Source organism: Anolis sagrei, chromosome Y, assembly GCF_037176765.1.
Source record: "Anolis sagrei isolate rAnoSag1 chromosome Y, rAnoSag1.mat, whole genome shotgun sequence".
NCBI lineage: Eukaryota > Metazoa > Chordata > Lepidosauria > Squamata > Dactyloidae > Anolis > Anolis sagrei.
The window spans coordinates 82,566,168-82,588,566 of record NC_090035.1 but is presented as its reverse complement, the minus strand read 5'-3'; the positions used below and the strand labels follow the sequence as shown (position 1 = coordinate 82,588,566).

Sequence of the window (22,399 nt, the reverse complement as noted above, 5' to 3'; positions counted from 1 at the left end):
GTGTAAATGTTATCAAATACGACACCCCCCCCCCCCCCCCCGGATATATAGGACATCAAGTATGCCAAGTACACATAGTCCAATGAAGGGATTCCTCAGCCTCCAAGGGGTCCCTTTGACCCTACAATGAGCCAGCAACAACAGCTTGTGAGACCCAAACCTACACACACACAGTGTTCCATCTCCTATTGTGGGTGTTCCATTTCAGGACCACTCGCGATAAGCGAAAATCTGCGAAGTAGGGACACTATGTTAATATTTATACATTATTTTAGCATATGTATAAGAAGTACGCATGTGCAGTCTAGCCCTCATGCTTCCTTACCCGTTGCCGGAGCCACGCAGGCAGCAACAGGCCAGGGAGGCAGGCTTTCTCCGCCGCGCCTCAGGCTGCTGCTCTACTGGGGTCTGCGGAGGCCAGGGAGGCAGGCAGGGACCCTCGGGATGGACCGGGAGAAGGAGCGGGCGCAGAAGCGCTACAAGTCATAGAATCCTAGAGTTGGAAGAGACCTCCTGGGCCATCATCCAGTCCAACCCCATTCTGCCAAGAAGCAGGAATATTGCATTCAAATCACCCCTGACAGATGGCCATCCAGCCTCTGCTTAAAAGCTTCCAAAGAAGGAGCCTCCACCACACTCCCTCCGGGGCAGAGAGTCCCACTGCTGAACAGCTCTCACAGTCAGGAAGTTCTTCCTCATGTTCAGGTGGAATCTCCTCTCTTGTAGTTTGAAGCCATTGTTCCATTGCGTCCTCGTCTCCAAGGAAGCAGAAAACAAGCTTGCTCCCTCCTCCTCCCTGTGGCTTCCTCTCACATATTTATACATGGCTATCATATCTCCTCTCAGCCTTCTCTTCTTCAGGCGAAACATGCCCAGCTCCTTTAGCCGCTCCTCATAGGGCTTGTTCTCCAGACCCTTGATCCTTTGAGTTGCCCTCCTCTGGACACATTCCAGCTTGTCAATATCTCTCTTGAATTGTGGACACAATATTCCAGGTAAAGTGGTCTAACCAAAGCGGAATAGAGCATGGGGAGCATGACTTCCCTAGATCTAGACACTATGCTCCTCTTGATGCAGGCCACAATCCCGTTGGCTTTTTTTGCCGCCACATCACATTGTTGGCTCATGTTTAACTTCCTCTTCACGAGGACACCAAGATCTTTTCCACACGTACTGCTCTCGAGCCAGGCCTCATTGTCCCCCATTCTGTATCTTTGCATTTCATTTTTCCTGCCAAAGTGGAGCATCTTGCATTTGTCACTGTTAAACTTCATTTTGTTAGTTTTGGCCCTTCATCTCTCTGCTTATGAAACATATGTTATTTCCCAAGGCAAGAGGCACTGCTCAGCCTCTGCTTTGACCTAGGAATGTCCCATTGCTCCTCAAGCCAGAGGTGCAGCGTGGATTGTTTCATGGATCAACAGTTCTACTTTGTGTGTGTGTCAGGAGTGTGTTGAGAAACTGTAAGTCGCTTCTGGTGTGAGAGAACTGGCCATCTGCAAGGATGTTGCTCAGGGGATGCCCAGATGTTTTGATGTTTTGCCATCCTTGTGGGAAGCTTCTCTCATATCCCTGCATGAGGAGCTGGAGCTGACATAGGGAACTCATCCGTACTTCCTCAGATTCAAACCTGCAACCTGTTGGTCTTCAGTCCTGCTAGCACAACGGTTTAACCCACTGCGCCATAAGTTCTACTGATGGGTTGATGATTTCCCATCTGATATCTCTTTAGATGGGTCATCATCCACACAGGACGTTGGACAAGGAAACTATGATTACCTGAGATCTTGATAGACATCTTGGAACCTTCCCTTTGTCTGTCCTGTCTAGGAATGGACTTGGGGATTCACAGCACCCACTGTCCCCAGCATCCTAGACTTTACTTCTACATAACTACACCATCTCCATGCCTGGACTCCCACTGTATTTGAAACTATGACCTAAATTCCCCAGACATGGGCATCGCTTCCTGGGGACTGTTTCCACCCAAATCAATGGCTGATTGTTGTCTTCTGGGCTTCCCCACTCAGGAAGAAGGGAATCCCCAACTGTGTCATCAGGGTCAACACCAATCCCAGAGTGAGCTGGCTGGAGTCTAACCCCTGACCAATCAGGAGGAGAGGCAGGGCTGACTGGCTCCTGGGACCCAGCCAATCAGGGATGGGGGAGGGAAAATCAAATTCAGACAATGTTATTGCATGGATCTTTTCCATGCTCCAATATGGGTATGCTTGCACATTTTGGCATCCATTGCTGTTCATTTCACCCCTTCTGCAGATTTTATATTAAAGCCTCTGTCATTTGCCTTCATTGGTGAGTCTTAACTTCTGAACATGAGGAAGAACTTCCTGACTGTAAGGAGAGCCGTTCAGTAGTGGAACTCTCTGCCCCGGAGTGTGTTGGAGGCTCCTTCTTTGGAAGCTTTTAAACAGAGGCTGGATGGCCATCTGCCAGGGGTGATTTGAATGCAATATTCCTGCTTCTTGGCAGAATGGGGTTGGACTGGATGGCCCAAGAGGTCTCTTCCAACTCTAGGATTCTAGGATTCTATGACTGTGAGAGCCGTTCAGCAGTGGAACTCTCTGCCCCGGAGTGTGGTGGAGGCTCCTTCTTTGGAGGCTTTTAAGCAGAGGCTGGCTGGCCATCTGTCAGGGGTGATTTGAATGCAATATTCCTGCTTCTTGGCAGAATGGGGTTGGACTGGATGGCCCAAGAGGTCTCTTCCAACTCTAGGATTCTAGAATTCTATGACTGTGAGAGCTGTTCAGCAGTGGAACTCTCTGCCCTGGAGTGTGTTGGAGGCTCCTTCTTTGGAAGCTTTTAAACAGAGGCTGGATGGCCATCTGTCAGGGGTGATTTGAATGCAATATTCCTGCTTTGTGGCAGAATGGGGTTGGACTGGATGGCCCAGGAGGTCTCTTCCAACTCTTTGATTCTAGGATTCTATGATTCTTCTGGGAACTTTGGCGGTTCACTAGCCTCACCAGGCACGGACTCTCCGTATCCGCGGTCCTTAGAATTCTAAATATTGACTCCACTATGAAACTATTTTCTGCTTTTGCAAAGAGACAGTAACCAAGGGCCAAGTGCACTTGAAATCCTAGAATCATAGCGTTTGAAGCCATCTCCAAGTGCCATCCATCCTTTTCAACCCCATTCTGTCATAAAGGAAGACACCATCCAAGCCCTCCCGACAGAGGACCATCCAACTCTTCCACACACTTCACGCCTCGCATACAAATCCAACACTGTTATTGTGGATTTTTGAAAAATGCATGTTTTTTGAACCCACCAAAGATGTTGAACCCTCCCTTCTGCTCACCTGATATGTATGGCTGCTCGGGTCGGAAGAATTTCCCGGATTCTCCTGTTCCAAAGAAAGAACACAACATTTGACATTTACCCACTGGCAAAGTCCCTAAATTGGCTCCAAATCCTGACCCCTGTTGAGTGCATCTAGAATGAACGATCCCAGCTGCATTTGGAAAAAGTGAGATGTTAATTGGTGAATTAACAAATTAGTCTTCAGTCTGAGAGCAAACCAAGACTGAATTCTCTCTAGAAGCTGAAATGGCTCAATGAAGCTGTTGGAAATAGCAACCTTCCAAGCCTCCACTAACTAAAAGTGTTCTTGCCATCCAACAAGGGAACCACTGAGCGCAGAGAGAAGCTTTATTTATCGTGTCAGTATCAACCAGACAATTGTGAAGCCGAGCATGCCCTCCCCCGCCCCCAATAAGAGGTGGTAATTAGGCTTGGGCGATCAAGAAAAAAATTGGTTCTAAACTTGTTTCGTTTCTAGGGTGTGCTAGCGTTTCGAAATTCTGAGGACCTCCGAAATTTAAGATTTCAAAATTTTGAAATTTCCGAAATTTCGTAAATTACAAATCAATTCGTTAATGGCGGACACGATTGCGCGATATGCTAAAAAATCCTCCAAATTGGAGAGAGGGAACTTCTGAAGCTTCCCTCTCCCTCTGTTGTTGACTGTTGGTGTGATAAAACAAACAACAACTATATTATATTATATTATATTATATTATATTATATTATATTATATTATATTATATTATTATATTGTTGTATATTATATTATATTATTATAATATTATTATATATTATTATAATAATATAATATAATATAATATAATAATTTATTATATTATATTATATATATATATTATATTATTATAATATTATTATATTATATTATTGTATATTATACAGGGTTAGTCAAAATGAATAGGCCAATAAGAAAATTAATTTTAGACGAATGTATGTTTATTGTAACCAATAATAATCGTATACCCCTCCAATAAACATACATTCGTTACAAAGTTTATCTGTCACTACGTAGCTGTGGTTTGGTTACAGTAAACATACATTCGGGTACAATTAATTTTCTTATTGGCCTATTCATTTTGACTAACCCTGTATTATTATTATTATATTATATATTATATTTTATTATATTATATTATAATATATTATATATATTATATTATAATATACAATTATAATATAATATAATAATAATATAGTAATATAATATATAATATAATATAATATACAATGCACCAGAAATACGAAAATGATTACGAAATAATTACGAAATAATTACGAAATAATTATGAAATAATTACGAAAATTGGAAAAAAATGTTTCGATTCTTAATTACTCCTCACACTATTCCTGCATGGCTCGATATTGGATTGTAAGCTAATTTAAATACGAATCAATAACGAATAACGAAATTAACGAACTGGATCGCCCAAGCCTAGTGGTAACTTATAGTTCTGCAAAGGGCAAGGGCACCAGACTGCACAATAGGGGTTAAGTCTTGGTCAATTTGCCAAAGACACTAACAACGGCAAGGACCCCAGGAGGCTTTCAGGGAGCAGATTGGTCCCTGAGCTCCAGCCCTTGGAAAGAGTTACAGTTTTCCAAGGGCCAAGGACAAGTCTCAACCTCAACGCTGCAGGACTCCCTTGACTGGCTCAGTGAAATCTTTTGGACCTTTCCTCATGAATTTCATGCTATTAATCATTCCCCATGAACCCTTTTGTTTCCCTTTCTAAGACATACTTCTATATGGACCTTTCCTGTAATGAATTATAAGCATATGGTTCCTGAAACATCAACCCTATATATATTTTCCTTTGTGCTAGTGGCCGTCCCTTGACCTTTTTCATTCCCTTCCAAGGACACACACATTTATGAACTCTTCCCATTATGGACCATAGACTTGTCAGCAGCCTATGATACTGTGAACTACCACCTCCTCCTGAGAAAAATGTATAATATCACAAAGGACGACCACCTCACCCGCCTCATAGGAAACCTGCTACAAAACAGGAGCTTTTTTGTTGAGTTCCAGGGCCAGAGAAGCAGATGGCGGAAACAGAAGAACGACCTGCCTCAGGGGAGCGTGCTCACTCCATCCATGTTCAACATCTACACAAATGACCAGCCACTGCCAGAAGGGACAGAGAGCTTCATCTATGCTGATGATCGTGCCATCACCGCTCAAGCAGGGAGCTTTGAGATGGTTGAACAGAAGCTCTCCGAAGCTCTAGGTGCTCTTACTGCCTATTACAGGGAAAACCAACTGATCCCTAATCCATCTAAAACACAGACATGCGCCTTTCACCTTAAGAACAGACAAGCATCCTGAGCTCTGAGGATTATGACCTGGGAAGGAATCCCACGGGAGCATTGCAGCGCACACAAATACCTGGGAGTCACTCTGGACCGTGCCCTGACCTACAAGAAGCACTGCCTGAACATCAAGCAAAACGTGGGCACTAGAAACGACATCATACGAAAGCTGACTGGCACAACCTGGGGATCACAACCAGACACAGTGAAGATATCTGCCCTTGTGCTATGCTGCTGAGTATGCATGCCCAGTGTGGAACACATCTCACCACACTAAAACAGTAGATGTGGCTCTTAATGAGACATGCCGCATTATCACGGGGTGTCTGCGCCCTACAACACTGGAGAACTTACACTGCTTAGCCAGTATTGCACCACCTGACATCCGCCAGGAAGTGGCAGCCAATAGTGAAAGGACCAAGGCAGAGACATCTCCAGCTCATCCCCTGTTTGGGTATCAGCCAGCACGCCAACGACTTAAATCAAGACATAGTTTTCTTAGATCTACAGAGACACTCGCTGGAACACCCCAGCAAGCGAGAGTCCAAAAGTGGCAGGCCCAAACCCAGCACCTCAATCCATGGGTGATACCAGATGAGAGACTCCCCCCCTGGGCACACAGAAGACTGGGCGACTTGGAAGGCGCTGAACAGACTGCGCTCTGGCACCACGAGATGCAGAGCCAACCTTCAGAAATGGGGCTACAGGGTGGAATCCTCGGCATGCGAGTGCAGAGAAGAGCAAACCACTGACCACCTGCTGCAATGTACCCTGAGCCCTGCCACATGCACAATGGAGGACCTTCTTGCGGCAACACCAGAGGCACTCCAAGGGGCCAGAGACTGGTCAAAGGACATTTAACCAACTACCAAATTTGCAAAATCTGTGTGTTTCTTTTTCTTTTTAATCTCTGTGTTTGTTTTGCTCTGTTAGAATTGTAATACAATGGTACGGTTGCTGATGACACGATAAATAAATATTATGGACTATGGCCTTGTGGTACATATTTTCATGATTTTCCTTGTGGCTGAGGCTTTTCTCTTGACCTTTTTTCCCTTCCCTTTCCTTATGATGAAATCCCACCAGGAAATTGCAGCGCCCAAAACATTTACAAAGAACCTAATCCATAAATCTCTTGCATGGACAAGAACAAAGGCGGCAATCCTTGCCCTCGGAGTCTGCCCAGCGGGAGGTTGCCCCATGGCAGACTTTTAATCATCTCCTTGGGAGATCAGTGGGCCTACCCCAATGTTCCTCTGTCCTGGACGAGGTAAATTTTCATAGGTTGTAGGTCCAGACTGGATGGGGTCTGAGGTTGGTTTCTGACGGCGGATCCCTGCAAGAACGGAAATAAAGCAAAGAATCAAAACTTGGTAGGAAACCCTAATTTGGATTTGTCAGGCTACATCTCCCATCATTCCCACCCATTGTCCATCCTGATGGCAATAAGGTCTTTAGGTTCTTGTGGGGTTTTTCGGGCTATAGAGCCATGTTCTAGAGGCATTTCTCCTGACGTTTCGCCTGCATCTATGGCAAGCATCCTCAGAGGTAGCGAGGTCTGTTGGAATTAGGACAATGGGTTTATATATCTGTGGAATGGCTGGGGTGGGGCACAGAGCTCCTCCCTGCTGGAGCTAGGTGTGAATGTTTCAACTGACCACCTTCATTAGCATTTGAAGGCCTGCCTGAGCCTGGGAAAATCTTATGTTGAAAGGTGTTAAGATGTGCCTGGTTGTTTCCTCTCTGCTGTTTTGCTGTTGTAATTTTTGAGTTTTTTAATACTGGTAGCCAGATTTTGCTCATTTTCATGGTTTCTTCCTTTCTGTTGAAATTGTCCACATGCTTCTTGTGGATTTCAATGGCTTCTCTGTGTAGTCTAACATGGTGGTTGTTGGTGTGGTCCAGCATTTCTGTGTTCTCAAATAATCTGCTGTGTCCAGGCTGGTTCATCAGGTGCTCTGCTATGGCTGACTTCTCTGGTTGGTCTGCAGTGCCTTTCATGTTCCTTGATGCGTGTCTGGGCAATGCTGCGTTTGGTGGTCCCTCTGTAGACTTGTCCACAGCTGCATGGTACACAATGGTAGACTCCTGCAGAGGTGAGAGGATCCCTCTTGTCCTTTGCTGAACGAAGCATTTGTTGGATTTTCTTGGTGGGTTTGTAGATTGTTTGTATGTTGTGTTTCCTCATCAGCTTCCCTCTGCGGTCAGTGGTTCCCTTGATGTCTGGCAGGAACACTTTTCCTCGGGGTGGATCTTCATCTTTACTCTCGTGGCTTGTTCTTGGTCTTGCAGCTCTTCTGATGCCTGAGGTGGAGTCTCCATTGGCCTGGAGAGCCCAGTTGAGGTGGTTCATCTTGGAGGAGGTCAACAGAAAGGAGGAGACCATGAAAATGAACAAAATCTGGCTACCAGTATTAAAAAAAAACCTCTAAAATTACAACAGCAAAACAGCAGAGAGGAAACAACCAGGCACATCTTAACACCTCTCAACAGGGGATTTTCCCAGGCTCAGCCAGGCCTTCAAATGCTAATGAAGGTGGTCAGTTGAAACATTCACACCTAGCTCCAGCAGAGGAGAGCTCTTTGCCCCACCCCGGTCATTCCACAGATATATAAACCCATTGTCCTAATTCCAACAGACCTCACTACCTCTGAGGATGCTTGCCATAGATGCAGGCGAAACGTCAGGAGAAATGCCTCTGGAACATGGCCCTATAGCCTGAAAAAACCCACAAGAACCTAGTGATTCCAGCCATGAAAGCCTTCGACAATAATGTCTTTATTTTGGTGCTTTTTGGAACAAGGACGTTATAATAGCAGAAGCCAGTAGGTGGAACTAGTGCTCTGTCCAGGCCCAGCTAACTTCTCATCCAAAACCTTATGTTTTCTGCCACATGGCAATTGTTCTTTATCCCTTTTAGATACTTCAAGATTGACGAGGCTTCAATCCACTTCTTCCTCAACAGTCTCTCTTTCAACAATTCCTCCCTTTTTGTTGGGTCTCACCCTGTTTGAACCTGAACCTGTGAATGTGTTTCAGTCTCCTGATGTTTCTGTGTCTGATGTGGGTAATGAGGAGGGAAATCAGTCCCCTGTTGCTTCTGATGTGGGGGATGCTGGGACTGACTCTGAGGTGCAAGATGGAGACACTTTGGTCAATGAGTTTCATGCAGACACTGACAGAGAGGCTTCGGTGCAAAGGGCAGATTCTCATGAGAATGTTTCTGTCAGTCTTTGGGAGAAAGATTTTCTCCCTCCATCCGTGAGCTCTCCAGATTCTAGTTCGGAAAACGGTCTGACACCTGGTAAAATTAATGAGGGTCAGATAAGCAGAGTTGGCGGCTGAAAATTAGCCAGAATTGACAAGAGCCCCGGACGGAGGATTGATCCGGTTGCCTGTCCTGGATGGCGTGACATTATGCCTGTCATCTTTGGTAAAGAGTCTGGGAGTCCTTTTAGACCCTCTGCTGACGATGGAGGCCCAGGCCTCCGCTGCGAGCAGAGTCGCATTTTTCCATCTGCGTCAGGTTAGGTGTCTGGCTCCCTATCTGTCCAGGGATGACCTGGCCATGGTGATCCAGGCTACGGTCATCTCAAGGTTGGACTACTATAATGCCCTCTACATAGGCCTGCCTTTATCAGTGATCCAAAAACTTAAACTAGTGCAAAATGCTGCCACCCGGCTTCTCGCAGGGATCCCAGCAAGGTTTCATATCACTCCAATCTTGCAGCAACTGCACTGGTTGCCGATTGAGCACCGGATTACCTTCAAAGTGCTGATTCTTACCTTGAAGGCCTTATATGGCCTGAGGCCAGAGTACCTGAGGGACCGCCTCACCCTCTACCAATCCCTGAGATCACTCCGTTCAGATGATGAGAATCTCCTTGAAGTTCCCAATTTTAGGACCTTTCGCCTGATGTCTACTAGGCGTAGAGCATTCACGGTAGTGGCTCCTTACCTGTGGAATGCCTTGCCAGCGGAAATACGAGCTCTCCGAGACTTACTATCTTTTCGTAGAGCTTGTAAAACTCATTTATTGAGGCTGGCATTTGAATCTTACTGATTGAAATTTTTCTTTGATTTTAAATGTAATGTATCACATATGTATATTGTTGCAATCCAGAGCAGGAAACGAGGTCCTAAGATAACTATCCACCACACTTGACTGTGAAAAACAATCCTTTTTTATTGAAGAAAAATGGTTACAAAATAAAGGAAAAATGCAAGTCAAAAGCCACAGCAAAATCATGAATTTAAATGGACAAAACAAAACCCAAAGCTACACTGTAAAATACTGGAACCTGTTAGCAATCCACTAACCGTACTTGATATCCTAGAAATCCCAGGAGAACTGTCAAGGTCTTCATCAATCTGAAATGATGCCTGAACTGAGAAAGTCAGCCCAGCGGAAGGCACTTAAAGCCGAGGAATTGGTTTTGTGAAACGCCTCCTTGCTTTGAAGCCATTGTTTGTATTTCTCTTAATCGGGAAGACCTTCGCAAACTGAGTGATTCACTCCTGTCTTGCCAGATCTGGCCCCTTCTGTTCTCATTAGAGTTACCAGGTGCAGAAGGGAGTGAAAGGTCATGGCTTCCCTCTGAAACATTCTCATGAACACTGATACTTCCATTTTCCAAATCTACAGAAGTTTCTTCCTCACTAATTTCAGGAGCATTGGCATCAAGAGGTACATTTTCATTAGCATCAGGAAGTACATTTTCATTAGCATCAGTAAATATATTTTCATTAGCGTCAGGAGGAACAAACAGAGAATCAGGTTCAAGTTCAAACTCAGGCTGATCCCCAACGTTAAACCGCTCCAAGCCTTCGGGGAGTGGCGGTATATAAAATTGATTAAATAAATAAATAAATAAATAAATAATGTAGATACTCCATGCATCATGTAAATCCAAAAGAATTCGTCAGTTAAGGTCAAAGACTGAAGGAAAACAAAACCAGTTTTTGGGATTTAAGGTTTGCCTGTAGAAAATCTTGTCAGATCAGGCATCGTTTGGAAACCTAGCATAAGCCTCATGGAATCCCTGTTCAAGTGGTCTCGTCTTCATGGTTTTTTCTAGCCTTTCAACTTGACTTAGCAGCATCTGGTCTGCTCTTGCTTCTTGTTTGATTCCTGTCTGGATAATCATGGTCTTGGATTGTATCTTCATGCTTTTTGGACATTGCTTTTGATTCCTACGTTTGGACACTGTCTCTTCTTGCTGCCTTTAAATGCTTTACTGCTTTTGAGAATCTTATCTATCTTTACAAGCATTTATTTCTACTGGCTTTTTTGCTAAGCTTTAATAAAAAGCATTGTTCCTTTACTCAACGTGTGGTGTATTTATAGTCAGAGGGGCTATTTCCTGTTCTGGAGTGCAACACTTTTGCCCTTCTAGCCTTCTTTCATGGTTCTCCCATCCTCTTCCCAGCTATTTTTGGTATTTTCCCTTATCAAGGCCAACCATCCTGCCCAGACTGCCAAATTGTCTAATGAATATGGATATGCAGCTATTAATATACTTGTATGTCTCCCCTCTCTCCCGGATTGGTAAGGAAACGTAGGAATTCTGGGAAGTTCTTGAAGTCTTACGGAGAAAGAGATAAAGCAGGCCTCCAATCAGGGCCAATCCCAATGCCAAGCTCACGATGATGACCACGATCCCAGCAATGAGTCCAGTTGAATGTTCTGTTTCTTCATTTTCACTGGGAGGAGGACGAGCTGCTTAAAAAAAGCACATGTTTAATTCATCAAGTCTGTCGTCAGGATTCATCAGGATCACATTTGGGGCAATCTGCTAACATTGTGGGTCGGGATCCTCAAGATGGGTTTTTCCAACCTTGTCAGATACCTTCCCATTTTGTCTGAATTGCAAAAATTTCACATCATAAAGAAGGGAGAATACTGCAAAGTATTGTATCTCAAAAAGAAGAGGGAAACCCACCTCAAATGGGTCCAGCCCTATTCTCACCCCTCCAGAAATCAGTCATTGTTTCCAAATGTCATTCCAATGTCTCCAAAGTGGATGCCGTATAGGACCATAGCAGCGAGACTGCCATATGCACCAAGATGGAAGGTGTCTCCAACGTGGATGCCATATAAGACCACAGCAGCAAGACTGCCGTATGCACCAAGATGGAAGGTGTCTCCAAAGTTGATGCCATATAAGACCACAGCAGCAAGACTGCCGTATGCACCAAGATGGAAGGTGTCTCCAACGTGGATGCCATATAAGACCACAGCAGCAAGACTGCCGTATGCACCAAGATGGAAGGTGTCTCCAACGTGGATGCCATATAAGACCACAGCAGCAAGACTGCCGTATGCACCAAGATGGAAGGTGTCTCCAAAGTTGATGCCATATAAGACCACAGCAGCAAGACTGCCGTATGCACCAAGATGGAAGGTGTCTCCAACGTGGATGCCATATAAGACCACAGCAGCAAGACTGCCGTATGCACCAAGATGGAAGGTGTCTCCAACGTGGATGCCATATAAGACCACAGCAGCAAGACTGCCGTATGCACCAAGATGGAAGGTGTCTCCAATGTGGATGCCATATAGGACCACAGCAGCAAGACTGCCGTATGCACCAAGATGGAACTGTCTCCAACGTGGATGCCATATAAGACCACAGCAGCAAGACTGCCGTATGCACCAAGATGGAAGGTGTCTCCAACGTGGATGCCATATAAGACCACAGCAGCAAGACTGCCGTATGCACCAAGATGGAAGGTGTCTCCAATGTGGATGCCATATAGGACCACAGCAGCAAGACTGCCGTATGCACCAAGATGGAAGGTGTCTCCAATGTGGATGCCATATAAGACCACAGCAGCAAGACTGCCGTATGCACCAAGATGGAAGGTGTCTCCAAAGTTGATGCCATATAAGACCACAGCAGCAAGACTGCCGTATGCACCAAGATGGAAGGTGTCTCCAACGTGGATGCCATATAAGACCACAGCAGCAAGACTGCCGTATGCACCAAGATGGAAGGTGTCTCCAACGTGGATGCCATATAAGACCACAGCAGCAAGACTGCCGTATGCACCAAGATGGAAGGTGTCTCCAAAGTTGATGCCATATAAGACCACAGCAGCAAGACTGCCGTATGCACCAAGATGGAAGGTGTCTCCAAAGTGGATGCCATATAAGACCACAGCAGCAAGACTGCCGTATGCACCAAGATGGAAGGTGTCTCCAAAGTGGATGCCATATAAGACCACAGCAGCAAGACTGCCGTATGCACCAAGATGGAAGGTGTCTCCAACGTGGATGCCATATAAGACCACAGCAGCAAGACTGCCGTATGCACCAAGATGGAAGGTGTCTGCAATGTGGATGCCATATAGGACCACAGCAGCAAGACTGCCGTATGCACCAAGATGGAACTGTCTCCAACGTGGATGCCATATAAGACCACAGCAGCAAGACTGCCGTATGCACCAAGATGGAAGGTGTCTCCAACGTGGATGCCATATAGGACCACAGCAGCAAGACTGCCGTGTGCACCAAGATGGAAGGATTTAAGGCTACCTTTCATGAAGCAGAAACGGACAATGCGTTTGGCCTTATGATCCCATCAGAACCACTGATTACCCCGTTCTACATCACAGCTCCTCCCCTTTCACCATGGAGCCCTTCTCATGATATCAGGCTTCATGGTGAAAGTGGAGAGAAAGCGGCACTAGTCTCTGCTGGTCACCAGTTTTGGACACCCATCAATTTGCAATGTGACAGTGACCGCGACAGTGCCTGTCCTTTTGATTCTGTGGTTGTAGGCCTGGCACATGTAATTTCCTGTATGTCATTTTGGTCATGTTTGTATTGGGTTGTTGTATGTTTTTCAGGCTGTCTGATCATGTTCCAGAAGCATTCTCTCCTGATGTTTCACCCACATCTATGGCCGGCATCCTCAGAGGTTGTGAGGTCTCTTGGAAACTAGGAAAATTGGGTTTATACATCTGTGGAATGCCCAGGGTGGGAGAAAGAACACTTGTCTGTTGGAGGTAGGTGTGAATGTTTCAATTGGCCACCTTGATTAGCATTTAATGGCCTAGCAGTTTCCAAGGTCTGGCTTCTTACTTCCTGGGGGAATCCTTTGTTGACGGGTGAGTCTACCGTATACCATGCAGCTATGGACAAGAAGTCTACATAGGGACCACCAAACGCAGCAACATTGTCTGATTCCTCTTCCCCCTCCAATTCCTGAGCACTTCCCTGCTGCCCTTCATAGAATCATAGAGTCCTAGAGTTGGAAGAGACCTCCTGGGCCATCATCCAGTCCAACCCCATTCTGCCAAGAAGCAGGAATATTGCATTCAAATCACCCCTGACAGATGGCCATCCAGCCTCTGTTTCAAAGCTTCCAAGGAAGGAGCCTCCACCACACTCCGGGGCAGAGAGTTCCACTGCTGAACGGCTCTCACAGTCAGGAAGTTCTTCCTCATGTTCAGATGGAATCTCCTCTCTTGTAGTTTGAAGCCATTGTTTCGCGTCCTAGTCTCCAGGGAAGCAGAAAACAAGCTTCCTCCCTCCTCCTCCCTGTGGCTTCCTCTCACATATGTATACATGGCCCTCATCATATCTCCTCTCAGCCTTCTCTTCTTCAGGCTAAACATGCCCAGCTCCTTAAGCCGCTCCTCATAGGGCTTGTTCTCCAGACCCTTGATCATTTTAGTCGCCCTCCTCTGGACACATTCCAGCTTGTCAATATCTCTCTTGAATTGTGGTGCCCAGAATTGGACACAATATTCCAGGTGTGGTCTAACCAAGGCAGAATAGAGCATGGGGAGGATCACTTCCCTAGATCTAGACACTATGCTCCTCTTGATGCAGGACAAAATCCCATTGGCTTTTTTTGCCACCACATCACATTGTTGGCTCATGTTTAACTTGTTGTCCACGAGGACTCCAAGATCTTTTTCACACATACTGCTCTCGAGCGAGGCGTTCCCATTCTGTCTCTTTGCATTTCGTTTTTCCTGCCAAAGTGGAGTATCTTGCATTTGTCCCTGTTGAACTTCATTTTATTAGTTTTGGCCCATCATCTCTCTAATCTGTCAAGATCGTTTTGAATCCTGCTCCTGTCCTCTGGAGTGTTGGCCATCCCTCCCAATTTGGTCCTGTCTGCAAACTGGATGATCCTACCTTCTAGCCCTTCATCTAAGTCATGAATGAAGATCCTGAGCAGGACTGGGCCCAGGGGGGAACCCTGCTGATGGCACTCCACTTGTCACTTCTTTCTTTCCAGGATGAAGAGGAAGCCTTGGGAAGAATCACCCAAGGCAAATCAAGGATTATGCTTAAGTTCTGGGCTTATACCTCCGGATGTTTTGGACTTCAACTCCCACAATTTAGGAATCGGAGGAGTTGAAGTCCAAAACAACTGGAGGGCCAAAGTTTGCCCATGCCTAGTAGAAAGCCTTAACTTGGAACTTATTTGAAGCCACTGCTTCCTGATCTCTTGTCTCATCGTGTTCTTTTTCTTTCTCTCTTCCTCTCTCTACCTTCCTGGCAAAACTTGCAGAAAACCCTTGAAGCTGTTTTTAGAATGAATCTGGCACAATTTGGGCAGATTGCTTCATGGCTCTGATTGTCTGTGATGTGCTCACCGCTCTGCCCAGAACCACATTTGGGCAATTGGGGAAGTCTCATTTGGGGAAGCCTGAAGAACAGCTGCAGATGCTTCCAAAACTGGCACGTCATGCAATTTTGCTTTAACAAAGGGGGAAAAAAAGTTACATTAAGGATTTTTTTTTGTGTCAGGAGCAACTTGAGAAACTGCAAATCACTTCTGGTGTGAGAGAATTGGCCATCTGCAAGGACGTTGCCCAGGGGACACCCAGAAGTTTGTTGTTTTACCATCCTTGTTGGGAGGCTTCTCTCAGGTCCACACATTTATTTATGTACTAGCTTGGGGACCCGGCGCTGCCCGGGTTATTTGAGGAAGGAATTGTGTCACAAGGTTGGTCTTTATCAGTTATTTATATGGCTCGCAGTGGTCTCAGAAAGTTAGTGAAGGTATTGCGAGTCCCATCATCTGTGGTCCATCTTCCTCCAAAATGCACCAGGATGGAGAGTGGGTCATGGGGGCAGAAACAGAAGCTTTTTTTGTTGAGTTCCAGGGCCAGAGTAGCTTCATCTACGCTGATGATTGTGCCATCACCGCTCAAGCAGGGAGCTTTGAGATGGTTGAACAGAAGCTCTCCAAAGCTCTAGGTGCTCTTACTGCCTATTACAGGGAAAACCAGCTGATCCCTAAACATATATCATATATATAATATCACAAAGGACGACCACCTCACCCACCTCATAGGAAACCTGATACAAAACAGGAGCTTTTTTGTTCAATCAATCCCACCAGTGTTCAAATTTGGGCGTATCGGGTATCTGTGCCAAATGCGGTCCAGTGAATCAAGATACATCCTGCATATCTGATGTTTACACTGCAGTTCACAACAGTAGCAAAACTACAATTGCGAGGTAGCAATGAAAATAATGTGATGGTTGGGTGTCACCGCAACATGAGGAGCTGTGTTAAGGGGTCGTGGCATTCGGAAGGTTGGGAAACACTGCTCTAGGCCCAGGGAGGACTCTTTTAGTTCCACTTCTAAGAGCCAAAGGATGAGGGTAGAAAGATCAGGAGCCTCTTTTGGGAGGAAAAGCATCTTGGGAGAGGAAGGGACTCCTTGAAGTTCTCCATCTCCACATCCAGGGAGGAAGGCTGAAGAAAGGAAGGCAGGGCGCCCAAAGAACACCTGGAACGTACCTGAGACGAGGAGTTCCACTTCCCCTTTTATAGCTCCACCCATAAACTGTAGTAAGAACGTATAGGTTCCAGAGTAGTTTCCTGCTAAATTTGTGATGTGAAGGGAGCAGTTGGAGTCCACGGTCTCTCGACCAGTGTAGTTCGGTCCTGGTTTCGGTGTTCTTGAAAAGAAGTAGATAAGGATGGTGTTTGTACGAACAACTCTCCCTCGAAACCACTGACAGGAAGTAAGGTTTCTAGGGCCAACATCAGGGATTAGGCTGACGTTTTCTCCTTCACTTGGGTTTGATGGGTCCACCAAGGTAGTGGTTGTCATCAACCTTTGGGCTCTGGTCAACAAGAAGCACCAACTTAGGACTGAGAAAACAAGAGAGAGAAAGAGAGAGAGAACATCAATTCAAGGCCAAAAAAGCACTGAAGGATACCCAGCAAATGTGGCTACCATCTCAAAGCAGCTTCTGGGTCTCTGTAATGCATCCCAAAAGTCTTACTTACTTACTTAGGCGATCCCTCGTTGGCCAAGTAGGATAGTCTTCCAGGATTGGTGTTCTGGTGGGTCCGTAGGCGACTGTGGAGCCCAATTCTTGACCTGCATCTTCTCCCGCTGTGCTTAAAAGGCATTGGACAGGCTGCGCTCTGGCACCACGAGAGGCCACAAAGTGGAGTCCACGACATGTGAGTGCGGAGAAGAGCAAACTGCAAACCATCTACTTCAATGCAGTCTGTTCCCTGCCACATGCACAATGGAGCACCTTCTCACAATGACACCAAGGCACCAGAACTTCTGGTCAAAGGACATTTACTACAATGCCAAGTGTGCTGGTACGGCTGCACCAGGAGCTCCAACTTCCTTTTCTTTTGTTGAGTGTTTGCATGTATTCCAAAGTTCCATGCATTTTGCAGTAAGGTGGCTTGCCTTGGTTTGCAGCCACCTGCCTATCATCACTGGGTTTTTTTAGTTCCGCCCCTTTCCCCAGGGTTCAGGAAGGAAAGGGAGCCATTTTAGCTCAGTCCTACAGTTGAAAGCTTAGCTACAGGACGTGAATCAGCTCCACCTGTAGAGAAGCTTCGTTTTTCACAACTACCGGGGGAAACAGCCCTAAAGCTTCTAAGGAAAACAGTTTTACAGCACAATCCTTGTTGGGGTTAAAGATGTCAAACTAGGGCGCAACTTGACAGAAGCAAATGCTAGATACACCAGATACAGCTCTGTAAAATCATGGACTCTGGAGACATCAGGTTACAAGGAAAATTCAGTTTACTAAGCACAGAGCAAAAGTACATCCATCTTCAGCGAGCGACAACACAGGAACACAGCAGGAAAACTGAAAGTCAAAACAGTTCTTTGCAGCTGCTTAGCTCTTCTGCTCCAAGTGCTTAACTCCCTAAATTTTCTCAGCAGCAGCAGAGAGCTTATCTTAAGGTCACTCAATCACAGCCTCAACATAAACATGTCAGCATAGCATTACACTCTAAGTGGCATCCATATTGGTAATACAAGAATTACATTTGAAACACACAATTATATCTTAATAAATCCTGACAGAAGATACAGATACTCATCATTCGTGGAGAAAATCCAAAAGGACTCTAGCTGGAGAATCTACAAGGTCTTGACTGGTAGGTCTACTCAGGACCCAAGAAGCAGTTTGGAGCCGGGAGTAGAGCCCACACCAGCAAAGTTTAGAAAGTAGATTGCCCAAGGAGGGGTTAAAAAGGATTTTCCTCTTAAAGAAAAGAAACAGTTCACGAAGTCAGTTGCCTGTCCCTTGTGGACAAGATTAAGAAGGCCACCGGTTGATTCAAAGCCTTGAAGTATTTGTTTGATCTGTTGAAGATCTGAGAAGCATTTGTTTAATTTGTTGAAGACCTAAGCAATAATAAAGGACTTTGTTAAACCTTTCAAGCTTCTAAAGACACTGTATAGGAAAATCCTTAGGGCCTCTCACTTGAGGCACCCTGGCTTCCCGCTGGGCACAGAGAGCACGTCCTGTTCAAAAGCCAACTGCTATAGTCCCAGTGCGTGACAGAACACCCGCAATGAGGGCATTGGTTTCCAGGTGGAAGGCAGTCCCAGTCGGGGTTGGCTTGACGTGCCTTCCTTTTGGCACGTTTCTCTCTTTCGCCCTCCATTCGTGCCTCTTCAAATTCTGCAGCACTGCTGGTCACAGCTGACCTCAAGCTGGAGCGCTCAAGGGCCAGGGCTTCCCAGTTCTCAGTGTCTATTCCAGAGATTTTAAGGTTGGCTTTGAGCTCATCTTTAAATCTCTTTTCCTGTCCACCAATGTTCCATTTTCCATTCTTGAGTTCGGAATAGAGCAACTGCTTTGGGAGACGGTGGTCGGGCATCTGAACAACATGGCCGATCCAGCGGAGTTGATGGCGGAGGACCATCACTAGTGGCCTTTGCTTCTTCCAGCACACTGACATTTGTCCGCTTGTCTTCCCAAGAGACTTGCAGGATTTTCCGGAGGCAGCGCTGATGGAATTGTTCCAGGAGTTGAGTGTGACATCTGTAGACTGTTCACGTTTCGCAGGCATATAGCAGGGTTGGGAGGACAATAGCTTTCTAAACAAACCCCTTGGTCTCCCTCCGGATGTCCCAGTCCTCAAAAGCTCTCTGTTTCATTTGGAAAAATGCTGCACTCGTAGAGCTCAAGTGGTGTTATATTTCACTGTCAATGTTGACGTCTGTAGACATTCCAAATCTCTCAGGCATAGAGCAGGGTTGGGAGGACAATAGCTTTATAAACAAGCACCTACGGACATCCTGGTCCTCAAACATTCTCTGCTTCATTCGAGAAAATGCTGCACTCGCAGAGCTCAGGCGGTGTTGTATTTCGGTGTCAAGGACTTCCGGAGGGAATAACAGCTCTTCATCAAATCTTCAGCTAAGTGATTTCAGGCCTGTTGGTACGTTTGCTCGGTTCTGAGACGCAGTTCAGCCAGTAGCAGACTCAAATCAGTCAGGTTGAGGTTCACAGCAGCCTGGGAGAAGCTATAAAGGGGATTTTTCTGTTGAACAAAGTTTTAGAAGATAGTGCCTGTTCCCTGTGGACAAGTTTGAGACATCTGATTTCAATTCCTGTTTTTTCATCAATAAAAGACTGTTATATTTAAGCTTAAGCCTCCTAAAGCCTGTTTAATAAGGGAAATTTCTCTAAAGGGTTCCTTCTCGGGCCCCCCTGGCTTCCCGCTGGATGCAAGCCTTACATCCTCTCTTGTTGTTGTTCATTCGTTCAGTCGTCTCCATGAGGACTCTTCGTGACCTCATGAGGACTCTTCGTGACCTCATGGACCAGCCCACGCCAGAGCTCCCTGTCGACCGTCACCACCCCCAGCTCCTTCATGGTCAGTCCAGTCACTTCAAGGATGCCATCCACCCACCTTGCCCTTGGTCGGCCCCTCTTCCTTTTGCTTTCCACTTTCCTCAGCATCATTGTCTTCTGTAGGCTTTGCTGTCTCCTCATGATGTGGCATTCAAAGGACTTCCACTTGGTCTCTAGTCTCCTTCCCTCCAATGAGCAGCCGGGCTTGATTTCCTGGAGGATGGACTGGTGGGATCTTCTCGCAGTCCAAGGCACTCTCAGCACTTTCCTCCAACACCAAAGCTCAAAAGCATCTCTCTTCCTTGGCTCAGCCTTCCCGAAGGTCCAGCTCTCACATCCGTAGGTGACTCCAGGGAAGACCATGGCTTGGACTAGGCGATGGATCTTGGTTGCCAGTCTGATGTCTCTACTCTTGACTATCTTATCGAGACTGGACATCCTCTCTTAAAAGCACTCAATTCCAGCTCCAGCGGCGACAGAACAGTCAGGAAAAGGTCAGATACACAGGGAGAAATATACAAATATAGAAATCATGATACAGAAAAAATACCCACTTATTCCTCCCACCAGAGTCCCATAGAAGTTCAAGAGAGCGCATAAGTGTAAAGGGAGGTGTTTTCTCCGTAATAAATGTGCCACCTTCTGCTATATATGAAGCATAGGGCATAAAACCTTGATTAGATGTGCGCACTATCTAACATGGGAAGGGTCCTTGTTGTTTTTGTTAGTGCCTTGGCAAATTGACCAAGACTTAACTCTTATTATCCAGTCTGGTGTCCTTGTCCTTAGCAAAATGATAAGTTACTATCTTTTATATCTTTTCCATGTCAGACCACACAGAGAAGCCACTGAATCATAGAATCATAGAATCAAAGAGTTGGAAGAGACCTCCTGGGCCATCATCCAGTCCAACCCCATTCTGCCAAGAAGCAGGAATATTGCATTCAAATCACCCCTGACAGATGGCCATCCAGCCTCTGCTTAAAAGCTTCCAAAGAAGGAGCCTCCACCACACTCCGGGGCAGAGAGTTCCACTGCTGAACGGCTCTCACAGTCAGGAAGTTCTTCCTCATGTTCAGATGGAATCTCCTCTCTTGTAGTTTGAAGCCATTGTTCCATTGCATCCTTGTCTCCAAGAAAGCAGAAAACAAGCTTGCTCCCTCCTCCTCCCTGTGGCTTCCTCTCACATATTTATACATGGCTATCATATCTCCTCTCAGCCTTCTCTTCTTCATGCTAAACATGCCCAGTTCCCTAAGCCGCTCCTCATAGGGCTTGTTCTCCAGACCCTTGATCATTTTAGTGGCCCTCCTCTGGACACATTCCAGCTTAGAGTCAATATCTCTCTTGAATTGTGGTGCCCAGAATTGGACACAATATTCCAGATGTGGTCTAACCAAAGCAGAATAGAGCATGGGGAGCATGACTTCCCTAGATCTAGACACTATGCTCCTATTGATGCAGGCCAAAATCCCATTGGCTTTTTTTGCCGCCACATCACATTCCTGGCTCATGTTTAACTTGTTGTCCACAAGGACTCCAAGATCTTTTTCACACGTACTGCTCTCGAGCCAGGCATTGTCCCCCATTCTGTATCTTTGCATTTCATTTTTTCTGCCAAAGTGGAATGCAAAGATACAGAATGGGGGATGCCTGAAATCCACAAGCACGTGGACAATTTCAACAGGAAGGGAAAAAAGCATGAAAATGAACAAAATCTGGCTACAAGTATTAAAAAAAACCTCTAAAAACATCACAGTAAATAAAGACCAACACTCAAAAACAGGGGAACTCCAGGCAAGAAACAATCAGAGCCAGCTAATCACCTCTCAACAAAAGATGTCCCCAGACAGCAACCCAGTGATTCCGGCCATGAAAGCCTTCGACAACACATGGTGGTTAAATGCCCCAAAATCTACAACACAGATTATTTCTGGTGCCAAGCTTTTTCAGAGAATGGACACTCAACTTGTATTTGAACTCGCACCAGTTTAGACCAGCGTTTACCGAGATTACTCCCCTGTTTCCTGCTCCAAGGAACTCACCTGCGAACAGCAGGCTCCTCCCATTGCTTTGCGTTTTAAGGCAACTTATTTTCCCAGCCATCTCCAAATCCTTTCTTTCTGCTGGGCCTCTGAATGATGTCTCTTGCGCCTTCTCTCCGACTCTGAATTGGCAAGAGGAACTCACAAGGAAAGCCGTTTGCTGGTGATGCCTTTTCTCAGAGTTCTGTTTTTTCTTGCACTTCCTTCCAAATGAAACTTCCTGTCCTGACACAATTCTGTGCAATCACAGAGGACATCGTTTTGCATGGCCTTTAGCTTTCTCTGTCCCAACAACAGGTAAAAGGTAAAGGTAAAGGTTTTCCCCTGACATTGTCTAGTCGTGTCTGACTCTGGGACTCTGGTGCTCATCTTCATTGCTAGGCCAAAGAGCTGGCATTGTCCATAGACACCTCCAAGGTCATGTGGCCAGCACAACTGCATGGCGCACCCTTACCTTCCTGCCAGAGCAGTACCTATTGATCTACTCACATTTGCATGTTTTCAAACTGCTAGGTTGGATTTATCAAAAACAAGTCATGCCAGACTAATCTGATCTCTTTCTTCGATAGAGCTACAAGCTGGGTAGATGCGGGG

At 45.9% G+C, this 22,399-nt stretch overlaps 1 protein-coding gene across 1 annotated transcript; it reads right to left on the bottom strand.

Moving 5' to 3' along the window:
* Window positions 1-321: 321 nt before the first annotated feature.
* LOC137095677 (carcinoembryonic antigen-related cell adhesion molecule 3-like) lies at window positions 322-21,916 on the bottom strand. Its single transcript, XM_067462453.1, has 6 exons — window positions 21,806-21,916; window positions 16,432-16,788; window positions 11,250-11,378; window positions 6,903-6,994; window positions 3,323-3,367; window positions 322-408 (listed from the first exon to the last, which is right to left on the bottom strand). Exons 1-6 carry the CDS (start codon window positions 21,864-21,866, stop codon window positions 322-324), a joined length of 771 nt encoding a protein of 256 aa, XP_067318554.1. The 5' UTR covers window positions 21,867-21,916.
* Between the last annotated feature and the right edge of the window lie 483 nt (window positions 21,917-22,399).